This window comes from Somniosus microcephalus, chromosome 9 (assembly GCF_052327205.1).
Source record: "Somniosus microcephalus isolate GS21.2 chromosome 9, FLI_Smic_1.0, whole genome shotgun sequence".
In the NCBI taxonomy this organism is placed as follows: Eukaryota; Metazoa; Chordata; class Chondrichthyes; order Squaliformes; family Somniosidae; genus Somniosus; species Somniosus microcephalus.
Window position 1 is genome coordinate 205,137,757 of NC_140995.1, and position 25,458 is coordinate 205,163,214.

General features: G+C 45.9%; 1 protein-coding gene across 3 annotated transcripts in view; it reads right to left on the reverse strand.

Moving 5' to 3' along the window:
- ak9 (adenylate kinase 9) overlaps positions 1 to 25,458 on the reverse strand; it is a 366,094-nt gene that overhangs the window by 111,942 nt on the left and 228,694 nt on the right. For all 3 annotated transcript variants that reach the window (XM_085997790.1, XM_085997792.1, XM_085997791.1), the window contains 3 exons: positions 21,554 to 21,823; positions 16,784 to 16,905; positions 2,642 to 2,861 (listed from right to left, as the gene is read on the reverse strand). In XM_085997790.1, coding sequence (XP_085853916.1) covers positions 2,642 to 2,861; positions 16,784 to 16,905; positions 21,554 to 21,823 — 612 coding nt within the window. The remainder of the gene's footprint in view (positions 1 to 2,641; positions 2,862 to 16,783; positions 16,906 to 21,553; positions 21,824 to 25,458) is intronic.

Sequence of the window (25,458 nt, forward strand, 5' to 3'; positions counted from 1 at the left end):
TTCTACATCAGGAAGGGTAGCCACATCACAGAGCAGGGAAACTAGCTATAAGATACTGAAATCTAGTATTTCAGTGGAAGAAATTTGCCCCACAGTATTCTGGCATGCCCTTGGTTGATTTCTGACAGCAAACACTGACAAGCAGACACTACATAAGAAACATTGGGGTAAGTCTCAGGTGGCACACTGGCTGGTCGTCTGATCCTTCTGGTGGGAGGGACAAGCCACTTTGAGACCAGGGCTTCTTTAAAATGCCACCAACCAGCTGCATGCCGGGAATGTGAATTCCGCCGCAGCTCGTCAGCACAAAATCGGATGGTTCAGATGCCATGCCTGCCGGCAGAAAGGTCGGTCCGTGGGTGGGGGCGATCACGGTGCTGGGGGGGGGAGGAGCCCAGGCCAGCACCTGCCCACATTATTCATGTGGGACCTCTTCCTCTTGCCTGCTAGTTTCTTCTGAGTCCAGAGCTCTGCCCAGTAGTACCTCTAAATTGCATTGGGGTCCTATGTACATCATAGGACTCTGCTTTGCATAGATTAATGATGCTCCCGTCAGATTCAGGTAGGCACCTGGGCAGACCAGTGAAAGGTACGAGTTAAAATGGTCGCAGAGCAAGAATGGATCGGTAAATCGACCACCTCGATTTTAACTCTGTTCCTGCCCAGTTTTCACTGGGTGGAAGGAGTTTAAATTGCCTCCACTGGCTGCCAGTATGATACACCGATAGTTGGCAAGTATGTATTCTCAGGGAGCTAGAGTGAAGAATGTTCCCAAGTCCAAAGAACAGGGAGGCATTTGCACAGGAACTGAAACTGATTAAATGTAAATCAATTTTTTTTCTAATTCATTCACTGGATGTGGGCATTGCTGGCAAGGCCAGCATTTATTGCTCATCTCTGATTGCCTTCGAGAAGGTGGTGGTGAGCCGCCTTCTCGAACCGCTGCGGTCCATGTGGTGAAGATACTTCCACAGTGCTGTTAGGGAGTTCCAGGATTTTGACCTAGCAACAATGAAGGAATGGCAATATATTTCCAAGTCAGGATGGTGTGTAACTTGGAGGGGAACTTGCAGGTGATGGTGTTCCCATGCGCCTGCTGCCCCTGTCCTTTTAGGTGGTAGAAGTCGCGGGTTTGGGAGATGGTACACACTGCAGCCACGGTCCGCCAGGGTTGGAGGAAGTGAATATTTAAGGTGGTGAATGGGGTGCCAATCAATAGGGCTGCTTTGTCCTGGATGGTGTTGAGCTTCTTGAGTGTTGTTGGAGCTGCACTCATCTAGACCAGTGGAGAGTATTCCATCACACTCCTGGCTTGTGCTTTGTAGATGGTGGAAAATCTTTGGGGAGTCAGGAGGTGAGACACTCGCCACGGAATATCCAGCCTCTGACCTATATCTAAACAATAATGCTCTGTAAAGGTGTGGGTTAATTCAGGTGATAGTTATGTAGATACCTTCAATGATGTTTCCCATGTGGTGGAGGTCGACATTATGGAAGCTGCTCAATGAACCCAAATAATTTCTACTGGTCAGGTAATAACTGTGAAGAATAGATACCATGGGCTAAAAATTGAGTAGTGCCCCAACTTTGCTGGGGCGCTACTTTTACCCCCCGGAAAAATTAGCGCCCCCGCGCCGATAATTGAGTAGTTGCGCCCCAAGAAGGAAGCGGGGTGATACTAGAAGCGCCCTGCATCCCTCTTGGGGCGCTGCGAGTCAATATCGTGGCGCTGCAGCACGTTGCACTGTGGTATTGCAGGCCTTCCTCCCCTTCTTAAAGGGGAGGGGTCTTGCGCAGCGTGCCCCAGGGCCCAGCTTGGCCCCCGGCGATCGGGAGTGCCGGCAAAAGAGCCCAGCACTCAAGAGAAGTGCCGGGCTCTTGGAGCGCAGCCGGCACTCCGTGGCGGGGGGGGGGGGGGGGAGAGGGGGGAGGGGGAGGGGGGGGGGGGGGGGGAGAGGGGGGAGGGGGAGGGGGGGGAGGGGGGGGAGGGGAGGGGGGGGAGGGGAAGGGGGGGGAGGGAGGGGGGGGGAGGGAGGGAGGGAGGCGTTCAAGAGGCCGGGGATGGGAGCGCAGGCAGATGCTGGCAGGTGGCCAGCAACAGAAATGGGCGACCCACACCTCCCCGGCCGCAGGTAGGCCCCCCTGACCTCGTCGGACATAGCCTCCGGTGGTAAGTCAGGGAGCGCTCCCAAAGATCGCGGCCGGGGCACGAGTTGGGCGCTGCGCACGTCGATGATGTCATTGCCAGCGACGCAACACCACAGGGCACTACCGGTTAGCACCGCCGCTAACTTCCCGTTGAATTTCACGGGAGGCGTAGGCGGCGTCACGCCCGGGCGCTAGTTGCTTTGCACCCCATTAGCACCCTCTTAAGGTGCTAATGGGAGGCGCAAAGCAACCCAATTTTTCCCCCCATGTGTTTAATTAACCTGCATCTGGAGATGGCCTGGCCCATAACTGAAAGGAACACAGGCCTCAAGTCACTGAAGGTACTTAATAAGGTAGTCAGTACAAGTTATGAAAAAAAATTGTATAAATGAAATTAACCCATGAAGTTTGATTATTTACAATAATTAATAAGTTACAAGAGGCCACTTTTTATACTACAGGGTTTAAGTAGCAAGAATTCTTTGATGCATACCTTTATTTTTTTCTTTAGTTCTTTTATTTTATTCTTGCGTCCTAACTTTTGGTTGCGTTTTTCTCTCCATTTTTCCAGTCGTTGTGGAAGGACCCAATCTATCACATTATTCTCTTCAACCTTTATTAGGATGGCTGCGTCTGGGAACAAGCTATTGTTTGCCAGGTACTGAACTTCATCTGCTGAAGATGGGAAACCATCCAGTATAAACCCTTTGGATCTGGGAAATACAATGCTCATCAATAAGCTTTCATAACTTATGTCATCACAGTGTAAGCTTGTTTATAATGAACTCTGCAGTGTTAAAGAGCTTCTTTATCAATTATCTATCTATTATCGTCAAATGGGAAGTATCTTCTAGATATCATTGAAAGTGCAGCCATATTGCCAGTTTTGCAATGATGCAAAATGATTTTGCACAATGACACTAAAGTGCTAGTATAATCTGGAAGTCAGGTCTGGATATGAATCACAAGCACACTAAAGCCAGGAGAGATAGAGTGCATTGATGAAACTGTCTCACACCATTTTGAGTTTGTACCAGGTGCAGTATAGCTCCAGCCAAGTGCAAAGACAAATTTAAAAATATGTTTGTAATTATTTCAATGTTAGTAGAAGGCTGATGCTCCTGCCCAATTCCTCCTAACATTAGGAATGGAGCTCTAAACAATAATAACAATCATTGTAAAACACTTGAAACACATATGTACAGATCTACTTTGTTGCTAACCTCGGTGCAACTTAGTGATAGTCAGAAGTATTACTCTGGTTCACCATTGCACTTCATTCACACTGAGCTGGTAGTTATAGTATGCAGATGATGGGCTATTTAGAAGGCTGCATGGCATGTAGCAGATACTTCACATTAAAAGAACTGCCATTTATATTGTGTCTTTCACAACGTCAGGATGCTCCAAAGCGCTTTACAGCCAATGAATTACGTTTGAGTAATGTAGGGAAATGCGACAGCCAATTTGTGCAAAGCAGGGTCCCACAAATAGCAATGAGATAGATACATGACTTGATAATCTGTTTTAGTGATGTTGCTTGAGGGAGAAATATTGGCCAGAACACTGGCAGAACTCCCCTGCTCTTCCTTGAATAGTGCCATGGAATCTTCTACATTCTAATCTAATAAAAACATTCTAATAGGGAGGTAATATATCTTCCTTATTCACGATAATTAAATTCACAGGCTTAGGTTTTCCGACCATAATGCTGACACCAATTCATTTTAAATGGGTTGTCAGTATTAGAGTCGGAAAACCTAGGCCACAAATTCTAGATTATAATTGAGTACCTGTAATAATAAGGCATAGAATGGAGTTTTTAGCCACTTCTACTAAGTACATTAAAGACAAATTTTACAAGCACAATGTTTAGAAAATAGGTATAAAAGATGATCAAATACGTAAGAATTGCACCACGGGGTAGCCATATTTATATTTTGCACACCAACCTTTTTGAGATTAGCCTAAGAAACACTGTAGAATAAGTTTTATTCCTGTCAATTGCTAATAATGAGGTATGTAATCTACCACTTATTAGCAGGCAAACCCAGAGCCTTGGGGGGAGAAATTGGGTGCCTTTGCGACTCTCGTTAGCACCCCTGGGGATGCTAATGGGGCGCAAATGGCTTTGTGACCAGGCGAGATGCTGACATCAACACCTGCCATAGTCGGTGGGAATTTTGCGGCGGCGCTACGGCGTTACAACCCAATCTCCTTCGCCTGGAGATCGTGATGTCATCGCTGTGCACATTGCCCCGGTAGTGCCCCGGATCCGAAATTGACTTTCGCCCCCTGCAGCAGCGCTGGTCGAAAATACCGACAGCTGCAGGAGGCGTAAATCGCATGGCTGGCCGCTTCGGGGGTGATAATTAAAGGCGAGGTGGCCGAGGTAAGTAAAAAAAAATTTACCTTTCCTGTTGGTGTTTTTTTTGCAGGTTTCTGCCTGCGATTGATCAGCCTGGCACTCTGCTTGAGTGCCGGGCTGATCGCATTGGATCGCGGCTGCCTTCATGGTCCAGGTCGGTAATGTTTCCATTGCAGATCCTGCAGCGATGGCCCTTCCCTTTGAGGGAGGGAAGGAGCCTTTGAACACGGCAGCACTGCACGGCCTAATGTGCAGTGCTGCTGAAGTCTCTGCCCCAATATTCGGGATTAGCGCTCCAAGAAGGAAGTGGAGCGCTTGATTTAGCACTCCACCTCCCTCTTGGGGCACTAAAGCTGTATTCCGCGGTCCCGGGCGCTAAAGTTTGCGCCCAGGCGATGTTAGCGCCGCAAAATGGTCTATACCGAATTTTTCCCCCTTGGTTTCCTAAAATACCTATTTAAATTTACTTTAATCTCTTTAATTCTCTGAACATAGAGCACCTGCTTAAAAGCAACATAATAAAAATGTGCTCCCCCATCTTTTCAAATAGAACAAGTCTTTTCTCAGTCATCACATCAATATTTATATATATACCATCATCATAATTAACAAAAAAATCTTGTTAGATAATTTCTCTACTATAGTGGAAATAATTCTGTTATTTAGGGGGTGGAAGGATTAGAGTATGAGGAGTGATTATGTAAATTCAGGATGTTCTCACTGGAAGAGAGAAGACTGAGAGGTGATATAATTGCAGTTTTTTAGGGGATAAAGGGACTAGATAATGTAGACCATGACAAGCTATTTCACTTTGTCCGGAATAGTAGAACCAGAGGATATTGCTTGCGCTTGAAGGGAGATAAATTATAAAATAATCTGCGGTAACATTGAGGTCAAAATTAACTCCCCCACGACAGGCGGGAGAGGGTCGGGGGTTAAAAGTTAAAACTCAGGGAACATGTCCCCAACCCACCATGTACGTAGCTGCTACCATTTTTACGGTGGCAGGTTTCGTGCCGTGCGTGTGTCCCATCTTGGAGAGGTGGGACACTGCATTATAATAATTAAATCGGGCTCCCACAGTGCAGTTGGGTGCCTGATTTAAAGTTAACAGTTGCCGACAAGGTTTTCATGGCTTGGGGGAACCTGGCAGCAAAATGGGGACAGGAGCCGCCTACTCCAGAAGTTAAATGCTTTTTAGAGCACTCCTTACGGGGAGGAGCAGGGGTGATCACCCAGCACCTCAAACAAGCCTTCGGCCTCCCTTCTGCTCATCGCAGCCTCTCCTCACTGCTGTGATCGGTGACCCGCGCCCCTCCCGAACCTCTGATCTCCAGCCTGCCCCGCGATCAGCTGACCTCCTCTCCAACCCCTGATCTCGAACCTCCTGCCCTGTAATTGGCAAACCCCTCCCTCCACCAACGCCGGGGACTGTCCCCAACCCAAACAGCATTAGTGAGCAGGTTATTGGTAAGTACCTGCCATTTGATGGTTTTATTGATGATTCCTTCCATCACTTTACTGATGAGTGTGAGGAGGCTGGTTGTGTGCTAATTGGCGAGGTTAGATTTATCCTGTGTTTTGTGGGTAGGAAATACTTCGGCACTTCGACATTGTCAGATAGATGACAGTGTCATAGCTGCACTGTAACATCTTGGCTAGGAGAAAAGCTAGTTCTGGTACACAGGTCTCCAGCACTACAGCCATGGTGTTGTCAGGGTCCAAAGCCTTTGCTGTGTTCAATGTAATCAACATGTTTCTTAATGTCATATAGAATAAACTGAATTGGCTAGAAGTTGGCATCTATGATGGAGGACCTCAGGAGGAGGCCAAGTAGGATCATCCAGTTAGCAATTTTGGCTGAAGACATTTGCAATTACTTTATTCCAGCTTCACGTGCTGGGTTCTGCCATGGTTGAGGATGACGTTGTTCACGGAGCCTTCTCCTCCAGTTAGTTGCTGCTTACACACCACCATTCTTGATATTGTGGTAGGGCTACAGAGTTTTGCTCTGATCTGTTGCTTATAGGAATTCTTAGTTCTGTCTTTAACAAGCTGCTTTTGATGTTTAGCATGGAGGTCGCCAGGTGTGTTAGCTTCAAGAGACTGATACCTCATTCTAAGCTATGTCTGATGCTGCTCCGAGCATGCCCTTATGCATTCCCTATTCAAACAGCATTGATTTTCCGGTTTGATGGTGATGGAGGAGTGAAGAAGGTACAAGATATTATAGATTGTGGTGTGTACAATTCTACTGCTGCTGATGGCCCAGTTTTGGGCTGCCAGATCTGTCCTTAGCTTGTCCCATTTAACAAGGTGGTAACCAAGCTACATTCACTGTGGAGATTAATTTTGTTTTCACAAGGACTACCAATTGGTCACTCCTACCAATGCTACCGAGGACAGACATGGCTTTGACAGGTAGATTTGTCAGGATGAGGTCAAGTAGGTTATTCCCTCATGTTGGTTTCCTCACTACCTGACATATGCCCAATCGCCAAACTACAGGGTCAATTTTAATCTAGAGTGGGAAGCAGGTGGGCAGGCGGACGGGTACGAGCCGAGTGCCAATTCCCCCTGACCTCAGCAGCATGATTTTAACTCCTGGGCCTCATCTGCATTTCCCATGTCAGTTGCCTACTCACTTCCTGGTGGGAAGCAGCAGCTGGTCAGCGAGCAGGAGTGTAAATTCGGGCCGCAGTGGACCACCGGACAGGACTGAAGGGGTTTAGGAGGGTCCCTTAATCGGGAAGTGGGAAAGGGAGGTCTAAACTTTCCTTGTGGAACCTGGAGGGGGGAAAAAACTGGTCCTCTTCAGGCTCCGGCAGCTCTGCGTGCTAGTTTCACTCTGCGGGAAAGCCACAATGACTCCTCTGCTCAGACGACGTTAAAATTGCAGTCTGGCCCAGTGATGTCATTGGATTCAGGTGCATATTTAAAGAAGGACCCCACCTATTTTAGGCCTGCATGAGAAGAGCAGGTTAAAATAGAAGACAGCGGAACTGGGCTCCGAATGCATCACATAAATACTGTGGCAACAAGAGCAGGTCAGAGGCTGGGTATTCTGCGGCGAGTGTCTCGCCTCCTGACTCCCCAAAGCCTTTCCACCATCTACAAGGCACAAGTAAGGAGTGTGATGGAATACTCTCCACTTGCCTGGATGAGTGCAGCTCCAACAACACTCAAGAAGCTCAACACCATCCAGAACAAAGCAGCCCGTTTGTTTGGCACCCCATCCACCACCTTAAACATTCACTCCCTCCACCACCAGCGTACCGTGGCTGCAGTGTGTACCATCTACAAGATGCACTGCAGCAACTCGCCAAGGCTTCTTCGGCAGCACCTCCCAAATCTGCGACCTCTTCCACCTAGAAGGATAAGGGCAGCAGGCACATGGGAACACCACCACCTCCAAGTTCCCCTCCAAGTCACACACCATCCTGACTTAGAAATATATCGCCGATCCTTCATCGTGGCTGGGTCAAAATCCTGGAACTCCCTACCTAACAGCACTGTCGGAGTGCCTTCACTGCACTGACTGCAGCGGTTCAAGAAGGTGGCTCACCACCACCTTCTCAAGAGTAATTAGGGATGGGCAATAAATGCTGGCCTTGCCAGCGACACCATAAACGAATATAATTTTTAAAAAATTAAATCTCCGGGATGATTTTAACTGCCTGTCTACCCGTCAAGTGGATAGGGTTAAATTTGCGCCTTATGTCTATCAGGAATGGACCAACTTGGTGAGTGGGGCTACCATTCTTTATGGTGTATAATGAAGTTCCCCACCCTGAGTGTATTTTGTGCTCTTGATTTCCTCAGTGCTTCACCTAAGTGGTATTCAACATGAAGGAGTATTGATTAGTCAGTGGAGAGACAGATGATGGGTTCTGATGAGCAGAAAAGTTCCTTGGCTTTGTTTCACCTGAAGCCATGAAACTTCATGGAGTCTGGAGTCAACGTTAGGATTCTCACAGCCAGTCCCACTTGTTGCCCATCTCTGGTAGGTCAGTCATATTGGTAAGACAGGAGTCTAGGATGTTGGCTGATGAATACGATTCTGCGAGTAAGACTATCAAGCTGTTGTTTGATTAGTCTGTGGCACAGCTCTCCCAATTTGGACAGCAGTACCCAGATATTAGTAAGGAGGAGTCTGCAGAGTCGATTGGGTTGAAATTGCCGTACTCTTGTCCTGGTTTGATCCCTGGGTCATTGTAATAGGCCTTTCCAATTTTCTTATTATTGAACTTCATAGCAATTGTTTTCCTTTTATAACTGTGTGGCTTTCGATAAGGTCCCGCATAAGAGATTAGCGTGTAAAGTTAAGGCACATGGGATTGGGGGCAAGGTATTGACTTGGATAGAGAGCTGGTTGGCAGATAGAAAGCAAAGAGTTGGAATAAACGGGTCTTTTTCCGAGTGGCAGGCCGTGACTAGTGGGGTACCACAGGGATCGGTCCTTGGACCCCAGCTATTCACAATATATATTAATGATCTAGACAAGGGAACTAGATGTAATATCTCCAAATTTGCAGATGACACAAAGCTGGGTGGGCGTGTGTGCTGTGAGGAAGATGCCGAGAAACTCCAAGATGATTTGGACAGGTTGGGTGATTGGGCAGAAGTATGGCAGATGCAATATAACTTGGATAAATGTGAGGTTATCCACTTTGGTGGCAAAAACAGGAAGGCAGATTATTATCTGAATGGCAATAGATTGGGAGAAGGGGAAGTGCAATGAGACCTGGGTGTCCTTGTGCACCAGTCGCTGAAGGTAAGCATGCAGGTGCAGCAGGCGGTTAAGAAGGTAAATGGTATGTTGGCCTTCGTAGCGTGAGGGTGAGAGTACAGGAACAAGGATGTCTTGCTGCAGTTGTACAGGGCCTTGGTGAGATCACATCTTGAGTATTGTGTGCAGTTTTGGTCGCCTTATCTGAGGAAGGATGTTCTTGCCATGGAAGGAGTTCAGTGAAGATTCACCAGGCTGATACCTGGGATGGCAGGAATGACGTATGAGGAGAGATTGGGTCGATTGGGCTTATACTCGCTGGAGTTTAGAAGAATGAGAGGGGATCTCATTGAAACTTATAAAATTCTGACAGGACTGGACAGACTAGATGCAGGAAGGATGTTCCCGATGGTCGGGGAGTCCAGAACCAGGGGTCACAGTCTAAGGATAAGGGGTAAGCCATTTAGGACAGAAATGAGGAGGAATTTCTTCACCCAGAGAGTGGTGAACCTGTGGAATTCTCTACCACGGAAGGCAGTAGGGGCCAATTCATTAAATATATTCAAGAAGGAGTTTGATATATTTCTTAAGGCTAAAGAGATCAAGGGGTATGGGGAGAAAGCAGGGACAGGGTACTGAATTTGGATGATCAGCCATGATCGCATTGAATGGCGAAGCAGGCTCAAGGGGCCGAATGGCCTACTCCTGCTCCTATCTTCTATGTTTCTATGTTTGCTAAGCTACTTTGGAGAGCATCAAGAGTCAATCATGTAGTCTGGGAGTAGAGTCATATGTAGGCCAGATCAGACAGAGGTGGCAGGCTCTCCCTTCCCTGGAGAACATTAGTGAAACCGTTTTTATGACAATATGGCAGCTTTTGTGGTCATTTTTTGTGATGCTACCCCACAAATTGCCAGAATTATTGAATCCAATTCCATAACTCGCCATGCTGGGATTTGAAATCTTGATCTTTGTTTGCCCATTACTGTAATCTACACTGCCATAACTTGGAGCCAGCACAGACACGATGGGCCGAATGGCCTCCTTCTATGCCGTAAATTTCTATGCTTCTATGGATTCATTCATAACTTGTAAAAATGTGCATGGGAGTTAGGAAATTAAGATGAAATAAATAGCTACAGGTAAATTTAGATAAATTAGGGGCCCATGTGTGGTAGATATTCTTCATTGTGGATAAGCAGAGTATTATGCATTTAGGTCTGGGAAACTCTAAGCTTATGTATACAATGCAGGGTTATCTGCTAAACATTACAAAGTAGGAGAGGGACCTGGGGTTCATAGCTGATAAATCATTGAATGTCTAAGAGCAGTGTTAGGAGGCCACTGGGAATGCAAATAGAGTCACAGGCTTCATTGCTAGAACAATACAATACAAGAATATGAATACTACACTTTACAACCTCAGCCTTCGATTATTGTCTCCTGTTTTGGTCCCCTCACATGGCAGGGCATATATTGGTGGCCAGATGAAAGCACAGAGGAGGGTGACCAAAGTGATACTCAGTTTCAGAGCTCTTAGTTACCAAGATAGGTTAAGTGAGGAGATTGTTTTCATTCGAGAAACACAGGCTTACAGGAGATAGGACTGAAGTTTTTAAAATGATGAAAACATTAGACTGTCCAATGGAATAGGCTCTTTTTACAGTTATCACCCTCTGGAATAAGATCATTGAGTATGGATTCCCTTAAGTCCCAAAATGGATCTGAACAAGTTTGAGAAAGGTGGATGTTTCAAGTTAGAGACATAAAATTGTGGGCTGGTTGCAATTGCAGAGAGGGTAGGGCAAAGAAAAATTTCCCATAGTTTTTCTCAAATTAGCCTCAGGTTTTTCTCTGTCTTTCTTTTCGTATTTAAATTTGTCTGTCAGTTTATAGCCTGAGACAGAGCTGATACAGTTTATTTTCTAAAGTTGAGATTGCATGGTGGCATGTGATATAATCCAGTAAGAAAAAATGTAGTGACAAAGATTATCTGTTTGATCCATGGGTCTCAGTACATTTACCAAGATATTGAGCAGGAAAAGGTACACTCTGGTTTGTAAGGGACACATGGTCTGCTTACGGGAGTGCTCCGTGACAGTGAACACAAGCTCACACAGCTGAACATGATGTTAAACGGCATGAAGGACCCCCGCTATTTAAAGGGATCATGAATTACTTACAGGTTAGTTGTTGGATTATTTCTTCTGGCTGCTTATAGCAATTGTACATGTTTTTGGAGGTTCCTATACTTGCCTAAAGTTTCATTAGTCTACAGGGAGTGGTCTGGCTGGTGCTGAAGTACTTTTTCGGTCATTTGAAAGATTGTGCTGAAACAAGTTGCTTGTTGGTGGCCTGGTAGGCCTTTCTCTTGGAATTGAGCATGACTGGGAAAATGAAGAGAGGCCACATAGAGCAAGACAAGCTGTTAGAAGAGGTAGAAGGAGGAGGAGGGGAAGAAGGGTTTTCAGCAGGAGACCATATCTGCTGTGGGTCTTTAGGGAGCAATTCTCTAACCTCAACTTCAGCGAGGACCAATGCTTGAGATGTCTTCACTTCACTAAAGATGTCGTGACTGAAATCTGTCAACTGCTGCAGCCACAACTGTAACCTCAAAGCAGGGTAATGACAGCATTGCCTGTGGCTGTTAAGGTGACCATGACTCTTAACTTTTATGAGCATCTGGAGATACTGCAGTAGACTGCTGCATAAGGGAGGTCAGAGGCTCTCTATACAGAGAGACAGCTTTGACTCATTCCCTCTTGCCAGAGACAAGCAGGCAGAGCGAGCAGGAGGATTTGCACAGATTGCAGGTTTCCCCAAGGTGCAGAGTGCCACTGACTGCGTGCACATTGCCTTGAGTGCGCCGCTTCTCAACTCAGCCATTTTCATGAACCAAAAGGGATTTCACTCCCTCAATGTGCAGCTGGTGTACGACCAGTCATGCAGGTGAATTCCCATTATGTAGTCACAATTTCTTCATTCTGGGGCAGCCCTCTGTGCCACCTGTATTTGCCTCACCACAGCAAGTGAAAGGCTGGCTACTGGGCGACAAGGGTTATCCACTCCTGACATGGCTTATGACTCTGGTCCCGAACCCATGCGCAAGTGCACAGTAGCCCTACAATGAGAGCCATGCTGCCGTAAGAAACATTATAGAGCACACATTTGGCTTCCTCACGCAACACTCCCACTGCCTGGATCACTCTGGAGGAGCCGTGCAGTACCCAGCTGAGCGGGTATCAAGATTTGTGGTAGTATGCTGCATGCTGCACAACCTTGCCATTGTGAGGGAACAGCCCTATCGGGCGAAAAGCTGAGGAGCAGGAGCACAAGGAAGAGGAGGAGGAAGTGCGACAGGAATTGGAGGAACAGGAAGAGGAAGAGAGATTACAACTTGGACAGCTCCTTTCGGCCCGGGCTCTACGTGATGAAATAATTCATGAGCGGCACCAGTAACCTCAACCACACCTCCCGATTCACCAACAGTCCCATGCACCTAACCTTTCCTTTATCACTGACCATCATATCATCCTCTTTCCCACAAAAATAACCACCAAAAAATGCACATTGCAATCCAAATTTCTAAATTCAATATTGACATACAATATGACATATCAATGCATACAACAACAAACTAATCACCCTTATGCATTCCCTTAATGCTTGTCTTCCATGTGCCTTTGGCTCTCCGAGTGCTCCTATGAGGTGTTTCACCAGTGGCTGTAGCATGGATGGTGGAAGGCTGCTGACCTCTAATTGAGGAGACTGCAGATGGCCTTGGATGGCGACCATGAGCAGCTCTGGGCCTAGAAGGCCCGACTTTAGACGGCATTATTTTGGCCTAGGCTGGCTGACAGGCAACAGTAAGGGTACTGGCATAGTAGAGTGGTGGGAGCAGAAATGCTGTCATCCTGAGAGAGGACAGCAGGTTCGTGCTCAATGGAGCCACTGCCACTCTCCCGTGGTGGCGCCTCAGCAATCCTACTGGTCTGTTGGGGATCAGATTGATGAACTGCTGTCACGCCCTGGAAGCCCCTTTGAATAGTAGTATCCAGAGCCATGATGGCAGCAGTGCGAGCTTGCAAGAACATAAGAAATAAGAGCAGGAGTAGGCCATATGGCCCCTCAAGCCTGCTCCACCATTCAACAAGATCATGGCTGATCACTGGCCTCAACTCCACTTTCCCGCCCGATCTCCATATCCCTTGATTCCCCTAGAGTCCAAAAATCTATCGATCTCAGCCTTGAATATACTCATAGACTCAGCATCCACAGCCCTCTGGGGCAGAGAATTCCAAAGATTCACAACCCTCTGAATGAAGATATTCCTCCTCATCTCGGTCTTAAATGATCTACCCCTTATCCTGAGTCTATGCCCCCTAGTTTTAGATACTCCAGCCAGGGGAATCAACCTCTCAGCATCTACCCTGTCAATCCCCTTCAGAATCTTGTATGCAAGGCAACAGTCTGAGAGCTGTTTGTGCTTCATAGGAAGGTGTGACATGGTTGGTTCCATAGGTGTGCTGATGGAGGTTCCATGTTGGAAAGGATGGGCTCCAAGGTCTGCGCAAAGCAGGTGCTGGACTCCTCCATGTTCCTTGACATTGCATTCAGGCTTTCTGGCACGCTTTCCAGTGGAACAAGCATTTGGCTATGTACACCCATCAGCCTTCTTCTGTAACCTGACCCATCAAAGTCCTCATCTGACTCCAAGGTCCCTTTGTTCCTCTACACTTCTCCATGTCCTACCATTTAATGTGTATTCCCATGCCTTGTTAGCCTTCCCCAAATGCATTACCTCACACTTCTCCAGATTGAATTCCATTTGCCACTGTTCTGCCCACCTGACCAGTTCATTGATATCTTCCTGCAGTCTACAGCTTTCTTCTTCATTATCAACCACACAGCTGATTTTAGTATCATCTGCAAACTTCTTTATCATACGCCTACATTCAAGTCTAAATCATTGATATACACCACAAAAAGCAAGGGACCCAGTACTGAGCCCTGCGGAACCTCACTGAAAACAGCCTTCCAGTCTCAAAAACACCCATCAACGATTACCCTTTGCTTCCTGCCTCTGAGCCAATTTTGGATCTAACCTGCCACTATGCCCTGGATCCCATGGGCTTTTACTTTTGTGACCAGTCTGCCATGTGGGACCTTATCAAAAGCCATGCTAAAATCCATATACACTACATCAAACACACTACCCTCATCAACCCTCCTTGTTACCCCCTCAAAAAATTCAATTAAATTAGTCAGACACGACCTTCCCGTAACAAATCTGTGCTGACTGTCCTTGATTAATCCGTGTCTTTCTAAATGAAGATTTATCCTGTTAGACTGACTGGCCTGTAATTACTCGGTCTATCCCTTGCTCCCTTTTTAAACAAAGGTACAATGTTAGCAGTTCTCCGGCACCTGACCTGTAGCCAGAAAGGATTGGAAAATGATGGTCAGAGCCTCTGCTATTTCCTCTTTTGCTTCTCTTAACAGCCTGGGATACATTTCATCTGGGCCTGGGGATTTATCTACTTCCAAAGCTGCTAAGCCCCTTGATAATTCCTCTCTCGCTATGTTTATTTCATCTAATATTTCACACTCCTCCTCCCTGATTGCAATGTCTGCATCGCCCCTCTCTTTTGTGAAAACAGACGCAAAGTATTCATTAAGAACCATACCCACGTCTTCCGCCTCCACACACAGATTACCTTTATGGTCTCTAATAGGCCATACTCTTTCTTTAGTTACCCTCTTGCTCTTAATGTATTTATAAAACATCTGGGTGATGGGGATGTAGTGAATTGAGTAGTGGATGAGGCTAGTGGTGGAAAGGGTGGACAGCTTTAAGTTCCTCGAAGTCCACATCACGGAAGACCTCTCCTGGTCCCTCAATATCTCCTCTCTGGTGAAGAAGGCCCAGCAGCGCCTATATTTCCTAAGGAGGCTGAAGAGATGTAACCTGTCACCCCTGATCCTCTCTAACTTTTACCGCTGCACAATAGAGAGCATCCTGACGAACTGTATCACAGCTGTAGCTACTATGACCAGAAAGCCCTGCAGCGGGTAGTCAAAACTGCCCAACGCATTACCGGCACCCGGCTACCGACCATAGAGCACATATACCAGAAACGCTGTTTACGGAGGTCACGGTCCATCATCAAAGACCCTACCCACCCCAGCCACAGTCTGTTCGCCCTCCTGCCATCTGAGAGACGCTACAGATGCATTCGCACCCGTACGACCAGATTTAGGAACAGCTTCTTTCCCAGGGCTGTCATCCTACTGAACTCCACAAATAAACTCTAAAGCCTGCACATCTGCCAATGCACTTTATTATGGTTATGTTTATGTTAATGTATTACAAGCCAAATGTATGTTGAACGTTTAAATGTCTTAACCTAAATGTACACTCTCGGGAGCCGCAAGCCTACATTTCGTTGTACTGCACTTGTGCACTAACAATGACAATAAAGTTGATTATGATTATGATTATGATTAGTGGTGTAGTTGGTAGGATATGCCATTTCAAGATGAACTCACTCACCTTGACAACTCGTGTGAGATTGTTAAACTTCTTCCTGCACTGCATCTATGTTCTTGGAGCAACACTCCTGGCATTAACCTCCACCTCTACTTGTTCCCACTGCCTCCTGGGAATCTGTCTGGAGGGCCTCCTACTTCCCTGTGGATGCAGGACGTCTCTCCTTCTTCCCACCTCTTTCACAAAGATCTCCAGTGCAGTGTCTGAAAACCTTGGTGCATGCTCTCTCGCACGTTCAGCCATTGCTCAAAGTATCACAGCACAGATTTAGTTTTCAAATGACTCCCATCACTTCTTGCAGTCACAATGGGGCTCCCCTATCTTTAAGTAGCGCTAGCCACTTGCAATATTGGGACCCCCACTGACACATGCAGCCAGTGGGTGGGTAAGACTGGAGGTTCGCAGTAATCATGTAAAGCAGCAGGCAGCAGGAGTTTAACATGCCTGCAACCCAATTAACGGCCGCGTGTTAATCGCGTACCACGATCCCCATGCCTGTTTTTGGGGGTTAGCCAATTTCTCTCCCACTGCATTTATCCTACTCCACACCTGTTGAACTTTGCATTATTTCATATTCATCTCTCACTCCCTCCATCAGTTTCTTGGGTTTAGTCTTTAAGACATCTTTCAGTGATCTATTATCACTGGAGATTGCTCTGCAAACAACTTGAATCTAATTTCTAGGCTGTTATATTATATGTTGTTTATGTCACAAGATGTATCTGTACTCCAACAAGGAGACATACTGTGTTTTTATATGTCTTTTAAATTCAGAGATAGCATTTAGAATTATTAAAATTAAGAAAACTGGAGTTGTTGCTTTAATATTGCTTCACGTACTTTTGGTTGCCACATGAAATCAAGGATTTATTCTAAATCTCCAACATTATTCTCGAGTTTATACTTGACTTCACTTTTGTCCTGCAAAATTAATATGAAATTCACTTACACAAAATAAGCTCTTATACCTGAAATAAATTAAACTCACTTGAATGGTTCTTCATTCCACCACTTTGGAACAATATTATCAAGCACCTCTGGTGGAAATGGTTCATCTTCAATCAGATATAATTTGATGGCCTCCTCTTCAGTAGTAAATACCACTTCTTCCTGAATAATAATACAAAAATTACATGAACTAAAGCTACAGCGCTAACTAAATTTGAATTTAAGGTCTCATAAACCAATGACGAGCTTTATCTGAATTCTATAAAGGCTATTAAATGGGCAGACTGGTGCAACAGCAAGATGTTCAATGTATTACAGAGTGATAGAATAAAAGCTCACTCTGAAATTTGCTACAGACCAAAAGTTTCACATATCATTAGGGTAAAAATGCAGATATCAGTCGAGTGAACATCAATTGCTTTTCTACATGGAGCAAGAGAAATTTGGAGGACCGGTCACAATCATATTCCTCTTGCCTTGATTTAAAAAAAAATTGTTTATAGAATGTGGGCGTCGCTGGCAAGACCAGCGTTTATTGCCCATCCCTAATTGCCCTTGAGAAGGTGGTGGTGAGCCGCCTTCTTAAACCGCTGCAGTCCTTGTGGTGACGGTACTCCTACAGTGCTGTTAGGTAGGAATTTCCAGGATTTTGACCCAGCGACGATGAAGGATCGGCGATATATTTCCAAGTCAGGATGGTGTGTGACTTGGAGGGGAACTTGGAGGTGGTGGTGTTCCCATGTGCCTGCTGCCCTTGTCCTTCTAGGTGGAAGAGGTTGTGGGTTTGGGAGGTGCTGCCGAACAAGCCTTGGTGAGTTGCTGCAGTGCATCTTGTAGATGATACATACTGCAGACACGGTGCACTGGTGGTGGAGGGAGTGAATGTTTAAGGTGGTGGATGGAGTGCCAATCAAGCGAGCTGTTTTGTCCTGGATGGTGTTGAGCTTCTTGAGTGTTGTTGGAGCTGCACTCATCCAGGCAAGTGGAGAGTATTCCATCACACTCCTGACTTGTGTCGTGTAGATGGTGGAAAGGCTTTGGGGTGTCAGGAGGTGAGTCAGTCATCACAGAATACCCAGCTTCTGACCTGCTCTGTAGCCACAGTATTTAAGTGGCTGGTCCAGTTAAGTTTCTGGCTAATGGTGACCCCCAAGGATGTTGATGGTGGGGGATTCGATGATGGTAATACCATTGAATGTCAAGGGAAGGTGATTAGACTTCTTCTTGTTGGAGATGGTCATTGCCTGGCACTTGTGTGATGCGAATGCTACTTGCCACTTATCAGCGCAAACCTGAATGTTGTCCAGGTCTTGCTGCATGCAGACATGGACTGCTTCATTATCTGATGAGTTGCTCTAAGGAGAACAACCCCAGCTTTCTAGTCTCTCCGCATATCTGAAGTCCCTCATCAATGGTAACATCCTAGTAAATCTCTGTTGCACCCTCTCCAAGGCTTTGATATCCTTCGTAAAGTGTGATGCCCTGATTTGAACACAATACTCCAGCTGAGGCCTAACCAGTGTTTTATAAAGGTTTAGCATAAGTTCCTTGCTTTTGTACTCTATTCTTCTCTAATAAAACTAAGGATCCCACATGCTTTTTTAACAGCCTTCTCAACTTGTCCTGCCTTAAAAGGTTAGTATACGTACACCCCCAGGTCTCTCTGTTCCTGCACCCTCTTTAAAATTGTACCATTTACTTTATATTGCCTCTCCTCATTTTTCCTACCAAAATGTATCACTTCTCTGCATTAAATTTTATCTGCCATGTGTCTGCTCATTTCACCAATCCGCCTATGTCCTTTTGAAGTCTGCTACTATCCTCCTCATTATTTGCTACATTTTCCCAAGCTTTATGTAATCTGCAAACTTTGAAACTATGTCCCCTATACCCAAGTGCAGGTCACTAAAATATATCAAAAAGAGCAGTGGTCCCAATTCCAACCACTGGGGATACCACTGTGTACTTCTCTCCAGTCTGTAAAACAACTGTTCACTACTACTCTCTGCTTTTTTTCTTACAACCAATTTTGTATCCACGCTGCCATTGCCCCTTTAACCCCATGGGCATTCTCTTTTTTCCTCCAAATTATCTCTCTTCCTCTTCAGTAAACAATGATTCATTCTGTGGTAAGATTAGAATGGCACAAGCAGTCCTCTGATACCTTGATGAAGTGGCCATTTGTCATGTGTTGATGTCCATCACAACTGAGCCTATTCCTAATTTCAACTAATGTCCATTCACTTGCACTTTTGGCAAAGGCCGCTAGATAATTATCAGGAACAGCAGGCCTGACTGATTTCTTTTACTTACAACTCCATGGCTAGTTCTATATTGAAACTGGCTGCGATTGTAAAGTTAGATAAGATGAGGAAAGTCATTCAGCCTATCTTCCTTAGAAACCTACGGTTTGCTTATCACAACATCTAAACGTACCTTGAATAATTTTGAAGTTTTTGTCTCCACTACCCTGCCTAGATCATCTCTACAGGTGTTAATAGGTCTGTATGAAGAAGTGCCTCATGAAATCAGTGCTAAATTTGTCATAGTAGTTTGTATCTATGTCTCGTTCCACAATCATGGTTTAACTTGAAATACTAGTTCAAATGAATCATTTCTATTCTACTTAGCATCGCACATACCTGTATGATGAAGTTTCATCACATTTTATACCATAGAAAAACCTTTACATTTTTATTTCTTTATAATCTACATTAATGACTTGGATGAAGGGACCGAGTGTAATGTAGCCAAGTTTGCTGATGATACAAAGATGGGTGGGAAAGCAAGTTGTGCAGAGGACTCAAAGAACCTGCAAAGGGGTATAGACAGGCTAAGTGAGTGGGCAAAAATTTGGCAGATGGAGTATAATGTGGGAAAGTGCGAGGTTATACACTTTGGCAAGAAAAATAAAAAAGCAAATTATTATTTAAATGGAGAGAGATTACAAAATGCTACACTTCAGAGGGACCTGGGGGTCCTTGTGCATGAAACACAAAAAGTTAGCATGCAGGTACAGCAAGTAATCAAAAAGGCAAATGGAATGTTGGCCTTTATTTCAAAGGGGTTGGAGTATAAAAGCAGGGAAGTCCTGCTACAACTGTACAGGGTATTGGTGAGACCACACCTTGAGTACTGCGTACAGTTTTGGTCTCCTTATTTAAGGAAGGATATACTTGCATTGGAGGCAGTTCAGTTCAGAGATGATTCACTATGTTAATTCCAGAGATGAGGGGGCTGACTTACGAGGAAAGGCTGAGCAGGCTGGGCCTATACTCATTGGAATTTAGAAGAATGAGAAGTGATCTTATTGAAACATATAAGATACTGAGGGGGCTCGACAAGGTAGATGCAGAGAGGATGTTTCCCCTCGTGGGGAAATCTAGAACTCGGGGGCATAGTTTCAGAATAAAGGGTCGCCCTTTTAGAACTGAGATGAGGAGGAATTTCTTCTCTCAGAGGGTCGTAAATCTGTGGAATTCTCTGCCCCAGAGAGCCGTGGAGGCTGGGTCATTAAATACATTTAAGGTGGAGATAGACAGATCTTTACAAGATAAGGGAATGAAGGGTTATGGGGAGCGGGCGGGGAAGTGGCTTTGAGCCCAAGATCAGCCATGATCTTATTGAATGGCAGAGCAGGCTCGAGGGGCCAAGTGGCCTATTCCTGCTCCTATTTCTTATGTTCTTAAGCAAGGCCCAATATATTGCAAAGTGGGACAAGATCACCTGACTGACCAGGTGCAAATTAATTTTTGCCAATTTCTTCATCTCTTCTTACACCACTGATCCTTCTTACAGTATTGTTCCAATGGCACAGGATGCCCTTCAGTACATTGCCCAAGTTGTCATTCTATGTTTGCCCTTAGACAGGGAAACTAGGATTTGCCGCAATGATCCTGCCTGAAATTAAATGAGATTGAGATGATGAAGGAAAATGCAGGTCAACTGCCACCTCACCTTCTGACCTGCATTTTTGTCCCCCTACCAGACTCCATATAAATAGCAGCTGGGAAGGCAAGGCCCAAGTCTCCATTGGATTTTCCTCCCGTCTAGGATGTTACTGTTGCTTCCTAAGGCTGTTATGTGGAAGGTGGTGGTAGGTTCCAAGAAATGGCAGTAAGGACCCCGAGGGAATGGAGGGAGGGGACCCTATAGTGGCCTTCTTTCCCTCCATTCCAGCTCCCACTTACCTTAATTTATAGGCCTTAGACTCCGCCCTTTGCAGTATACTGGGCTTTGATGAAGGGCTTGACTTGGTGGCAGGAATGCTGCTGGGAATCGGCCATGCGTGTCAGATGAACACCGACCCAGGAAACTAGGTCGCTGATCCTGCAGTGTCAGAAGGGCAGGCGAAAGTCCTGCCCTGCCAGAATATAGAATTACAGAGAAATTATAGCACAGAAATACCGCTGCTGGGAAGAGAATCGCAGTCTGAGTGTTCACAGGCTATTCAATGGACAGTATCACAGCCAAGCATAAGCCTGTTCTCACCCCATGGCCACACACACACTTTCTATTAGAAATCATTGGATGGAAATCACCAGTGGGAATTGTAGCTGACTCTTGCTCTCCTTAGGCAATCAGTACTGAGGCCAACTGTTGCACTCCAACTGCTGCCCCAGCTAAGGTTTGCCAACTCAGTACAGACTAGAAGTTGATTCTACAACATTCTTGGCTGGATATCTTAGTGATACACTGAGTGGTGCCTCTATGTACTAGGCCATCAGAGAGCTCTAGAATGCACTTTTAAATTGACAGTGGGGAAAATGGCAATTGTAATATTTGTTATATAATATTATCTAAGTCCTACCTCTTGTTTTTCTTCATATTCATCCTCAGTTTTTTCAGGTTGTTCCACCCCTTCAAGAGCTGCGATGGCTGCTATGTCAGCCAGCTCCTCCTCCGTTGGTTCATCATCATATTCAGGTCCAATTTTTTTCTTAGTTTTAGAAACAATGAGCTCCTGAAGATGTTCTATGAACTGAATGTGGAAGATACCCAATTTGTTTGCCAACCACCTGCTGTGGATTGTTTTACCAGATCCTTTGGCCCCAAATATGAATAGTCTCAGTGGAGGTGGCTATTTGAAAACAAAAAACAGATTTTCATGGGTGTAATTAAAATAATTTATTAACTGATTCTTTTCAGATACAAAACTTGGTGGCTTGAATTAAGTTAAATCACAGTATTAAACAGAATGATAGCACACAAAACAAATCGCAGAACCTCAGGGTTCCTTGAGTGATGCAAATTCAATATGTGCAACAACTTGATTTTTGTTAATTGTTTTGAATTATCAACTTGAGAGATTTACTGTTGAGGAATACTTGCACCACTTTTGGCACCCAGTGTTGGCATCACACTACAGCACAGGTAATAAAGTAACCCCTAACGTATTTTAAACCCGAATGTGCAAGTAGCCGTGTGAATTTTCCATTTCCATTGCAAATGTGCACCTATGTATTAAGTTGTACGTAGGCACAGCCCAAGTTAGCCGATGGTATACAAATAAAACCTGTTCCTCCCCAAGAGCAGAGCATTTCGAAGCGGTCAGCAACAACAACAACTTGTATTTATATAGTGCCTTTAATGTAGTAAAACGTCCCAAGGCGCTGCACAGGAGTATTTTAAGACAAAAAATTTGACACCAAGCCACATAAAGATAAATTAGGGCAGGTGACCAAAAGCTTGGTCAAAGAGGTAGGTTTTAAGGAGCGTCTTAAAGGAGGAAAGAGAGGTAGTGAGGCGGAGAGGTTTAGGCAGGGAATTCCAGAGTTTAGGGCCTAGGCAACAGAAGGCACGGCCACCAATGGTTGAGCGGTTATAATCAGGGATGCTCAAGAGGGCAGAATTAGAGGAGCGCAGATATCTCGGGGGGTTGTGGGGCTGAAGAAGATTACAGAGATAGGAAGGGGCGAGGCCATGGAGGGATTTGAAAACAAGGATGAGAATTTTGAAAACGAGGCGCTGCTTAACTGGGAGCCAATGTAGGTCAGCGAGCACAGGGGTGATGGGCGAATGGGCCTTGATGCGAGTTAGGACACGGGCAGCTGAGTTTTGGATGACCTCAAGTTTACGTAGGCAGTAGTCAGGCAGCTGCGCAGAGGGCCTAGAGGGCTGGAGCTGGTTGCTCCAAGCATTAGGAACCGGGATGTTCTCGGAAGCCCACAGCCACGCAGGCAGCCTAGAGAGCCGAAAGTGATCATTCTGGGCCTAGGAACCAGGTTGTATATTTGCATGTCATTTAATATAATATTGTAGAACAGTTATATAAAATCTAATGCTGTTATTAGTCAATGTAAATAAAGCTTGTTTAAAACTACTTGGGCTAGAATCGAGTGAAGTTATTGTTGCTCTTTGTTGTGACAGTTACCACGGGTAAGTTCGCCATCAATAGCCTAGAAATTGGATCACGTCTAAAAACAGGTGTGCACGTCACAGACTACCCGCACCAGTTAGTACTAATGCAAGCAGCACACAATATCTGTGCTGCGTGCTGATTAGAATGATTTGTGCGGGCAGCCAGTGCTACACACCTATCAGGGGCGGTGGCTGATATCAGTAGGCCAGGATGCTACTTAAAGGCAACTGGCACCTCTTAAAGGGGTGGTGCATTCTGGTTGCTAAAAATGTACTATTAAGTTCTTGAAGAAATGGCTGAAGGAGGAAGCGAGCGGGCACCAAGGTTCTCTGATGCTGCACCTAAGGCCTTGATGTAGGCAGTGAAGAGGAGGAGAAACATACTTCTTCTCCCCAGGGGGCAGGAAGTACTCCAAGCATCTACTCAGGAGGTAGTGGGAAGAGATCATTATGGACATCAATACCAGGAGCATTGGTCCAAGAACATGGCTGCAATGCAGGGAAAAAATGATTTAACTAGAGTTGCTAAGGTAAGAAGATTGCTAAAATCCTTTCTCCTCACAGCACCACTCACCGCTTCATTAATTACAACACTCACAGCACTCTCAACATTGCCCTTCCTGACTACCCTGTACTATCCTGCAATCACTGCACCACACTTCAGTAAATATACTTCTCATGCTCACACACTCTATTGTGTACTACTATTACAAACTTCATTTACCCACAACTCACATATCACACACAGGCTGTCAGCTATTCCACCATGACAGCCACATTCTCCAAACACCTCAAGACTTCACTGCAGGAGAAGTCACACACAACAGCATGTAACAGGCTGCCACCAGAGGAGGAAGAGCCCGCCTGCACGCTCTCTCTCCCCTTGAAGAGTGTGTTCTGGCTATATGGTATGAGGCAGAGTAGAGGCCGTGGCCACTGGTGACGCTGGTGGAGATGTCACCCAGGGTTTCTTTATACCTAATCTTGTCTCTTCTCACTTCTCCCTCACTCCACGCACTCTGGTGGACAAGCTGCAGATGTTTTCAACACCCACTTTTGTCTCTCTGCTCTCCCTCACACCACAAGCTAACACTTGTCCCTTTTTCATTTCAGCTTCTGAGTATGCCGATGCCCCACAGCCAGTGGAGGAAGAGGAGCGCAGTGTTCATGAAGATGCACTGTCACTTGGTCTGACTCTTGCAAGCACCAGCTCAGCGAATGACACCATATGGATTTTAAAGGTTAGGTTAGAGGAGGGATCTGCACATGGTGACTCACCAGGCACAATTGCACAGGAGCTAGGAAAAGGAGATAGGCTGCCACAGGTGCTTGCTCGCTGGACGGCGAGGTTGCATACTAGTTCCACTGCAGAGGACTCAGATGCTGAATTCGAGAGCTCAGGCTATCGAAGAAGGCTCATGGACATACACCGAGGCAGCCGGCCAGAGAGTTTCCATACAATGTTGTGGAGCATAGAGGAGTCCAGCTCCAACTTGTTGCAAGACTTTGCGCAAAGCATGGAGACTATCTTGTCCAACATGGACCGAGTGCTGAGTTCCATCAGCATCATAGTGTATCCCACCATGACGGAGTGTCTTATGACAACTCTGATAGATTCCAAATCAGCAGGTAAGCTCATGAGGCTACTATGGCAACTCACACTGCTGGCATGGAAGCTCAGACAGCTGTAATCTTGGCTTTGGGGACAAATGTTGAAAAGGGCTTCTAGGGCGACACATTGGCCGGAATTTTGCCGGTGCTCAGAGGTCAGGTTTGAAGGCGGGTCCACTGTCAAAACAGCAAAGATTGACAGCGGGTAGAAAACCCGCTGTCAATCCGCCTCCATGCGAGTCTCCTAGGTGTCGGGTCTGTCAGCAGAGAACTGACCCGACACCAAGCAGCCGGGGATACAACTGAGCTAATTAAATGGCGTGATCCCACCACCAAACACATCTTCCCCTCACCTCCCCTTTCAGCATTCCGAAGGGACCGCTCCCTCCACAACACCCTGGTCCACTCCTCTATCACCCCCAACACCCCTTCCCCTTCGCCCGGCACCTTCCCATGCAAGCGCAGGAGATGCAACACATGCCCTTTTACCTCCTCCCTTACCACTGTCCAGGACCCCAAACACTCCTTCCAGCTGAAACAGTGATTTACTTGTACTTCTTGCAATTTAGTATACTGTATTCGCTGCTCACGATGCGGTCTCCTCTACATTGGGGACACCAAAGGCAGATTGGGTGACCGCTTTGCGGATCACGTCTGTTCAGTCCGTAAAGGTGGCCTGAGCTTCCGGTCGCCTGTCACTTTAATTCTCCGCTCCACTCCTACTCAGGCCTCACCATCCTTGAC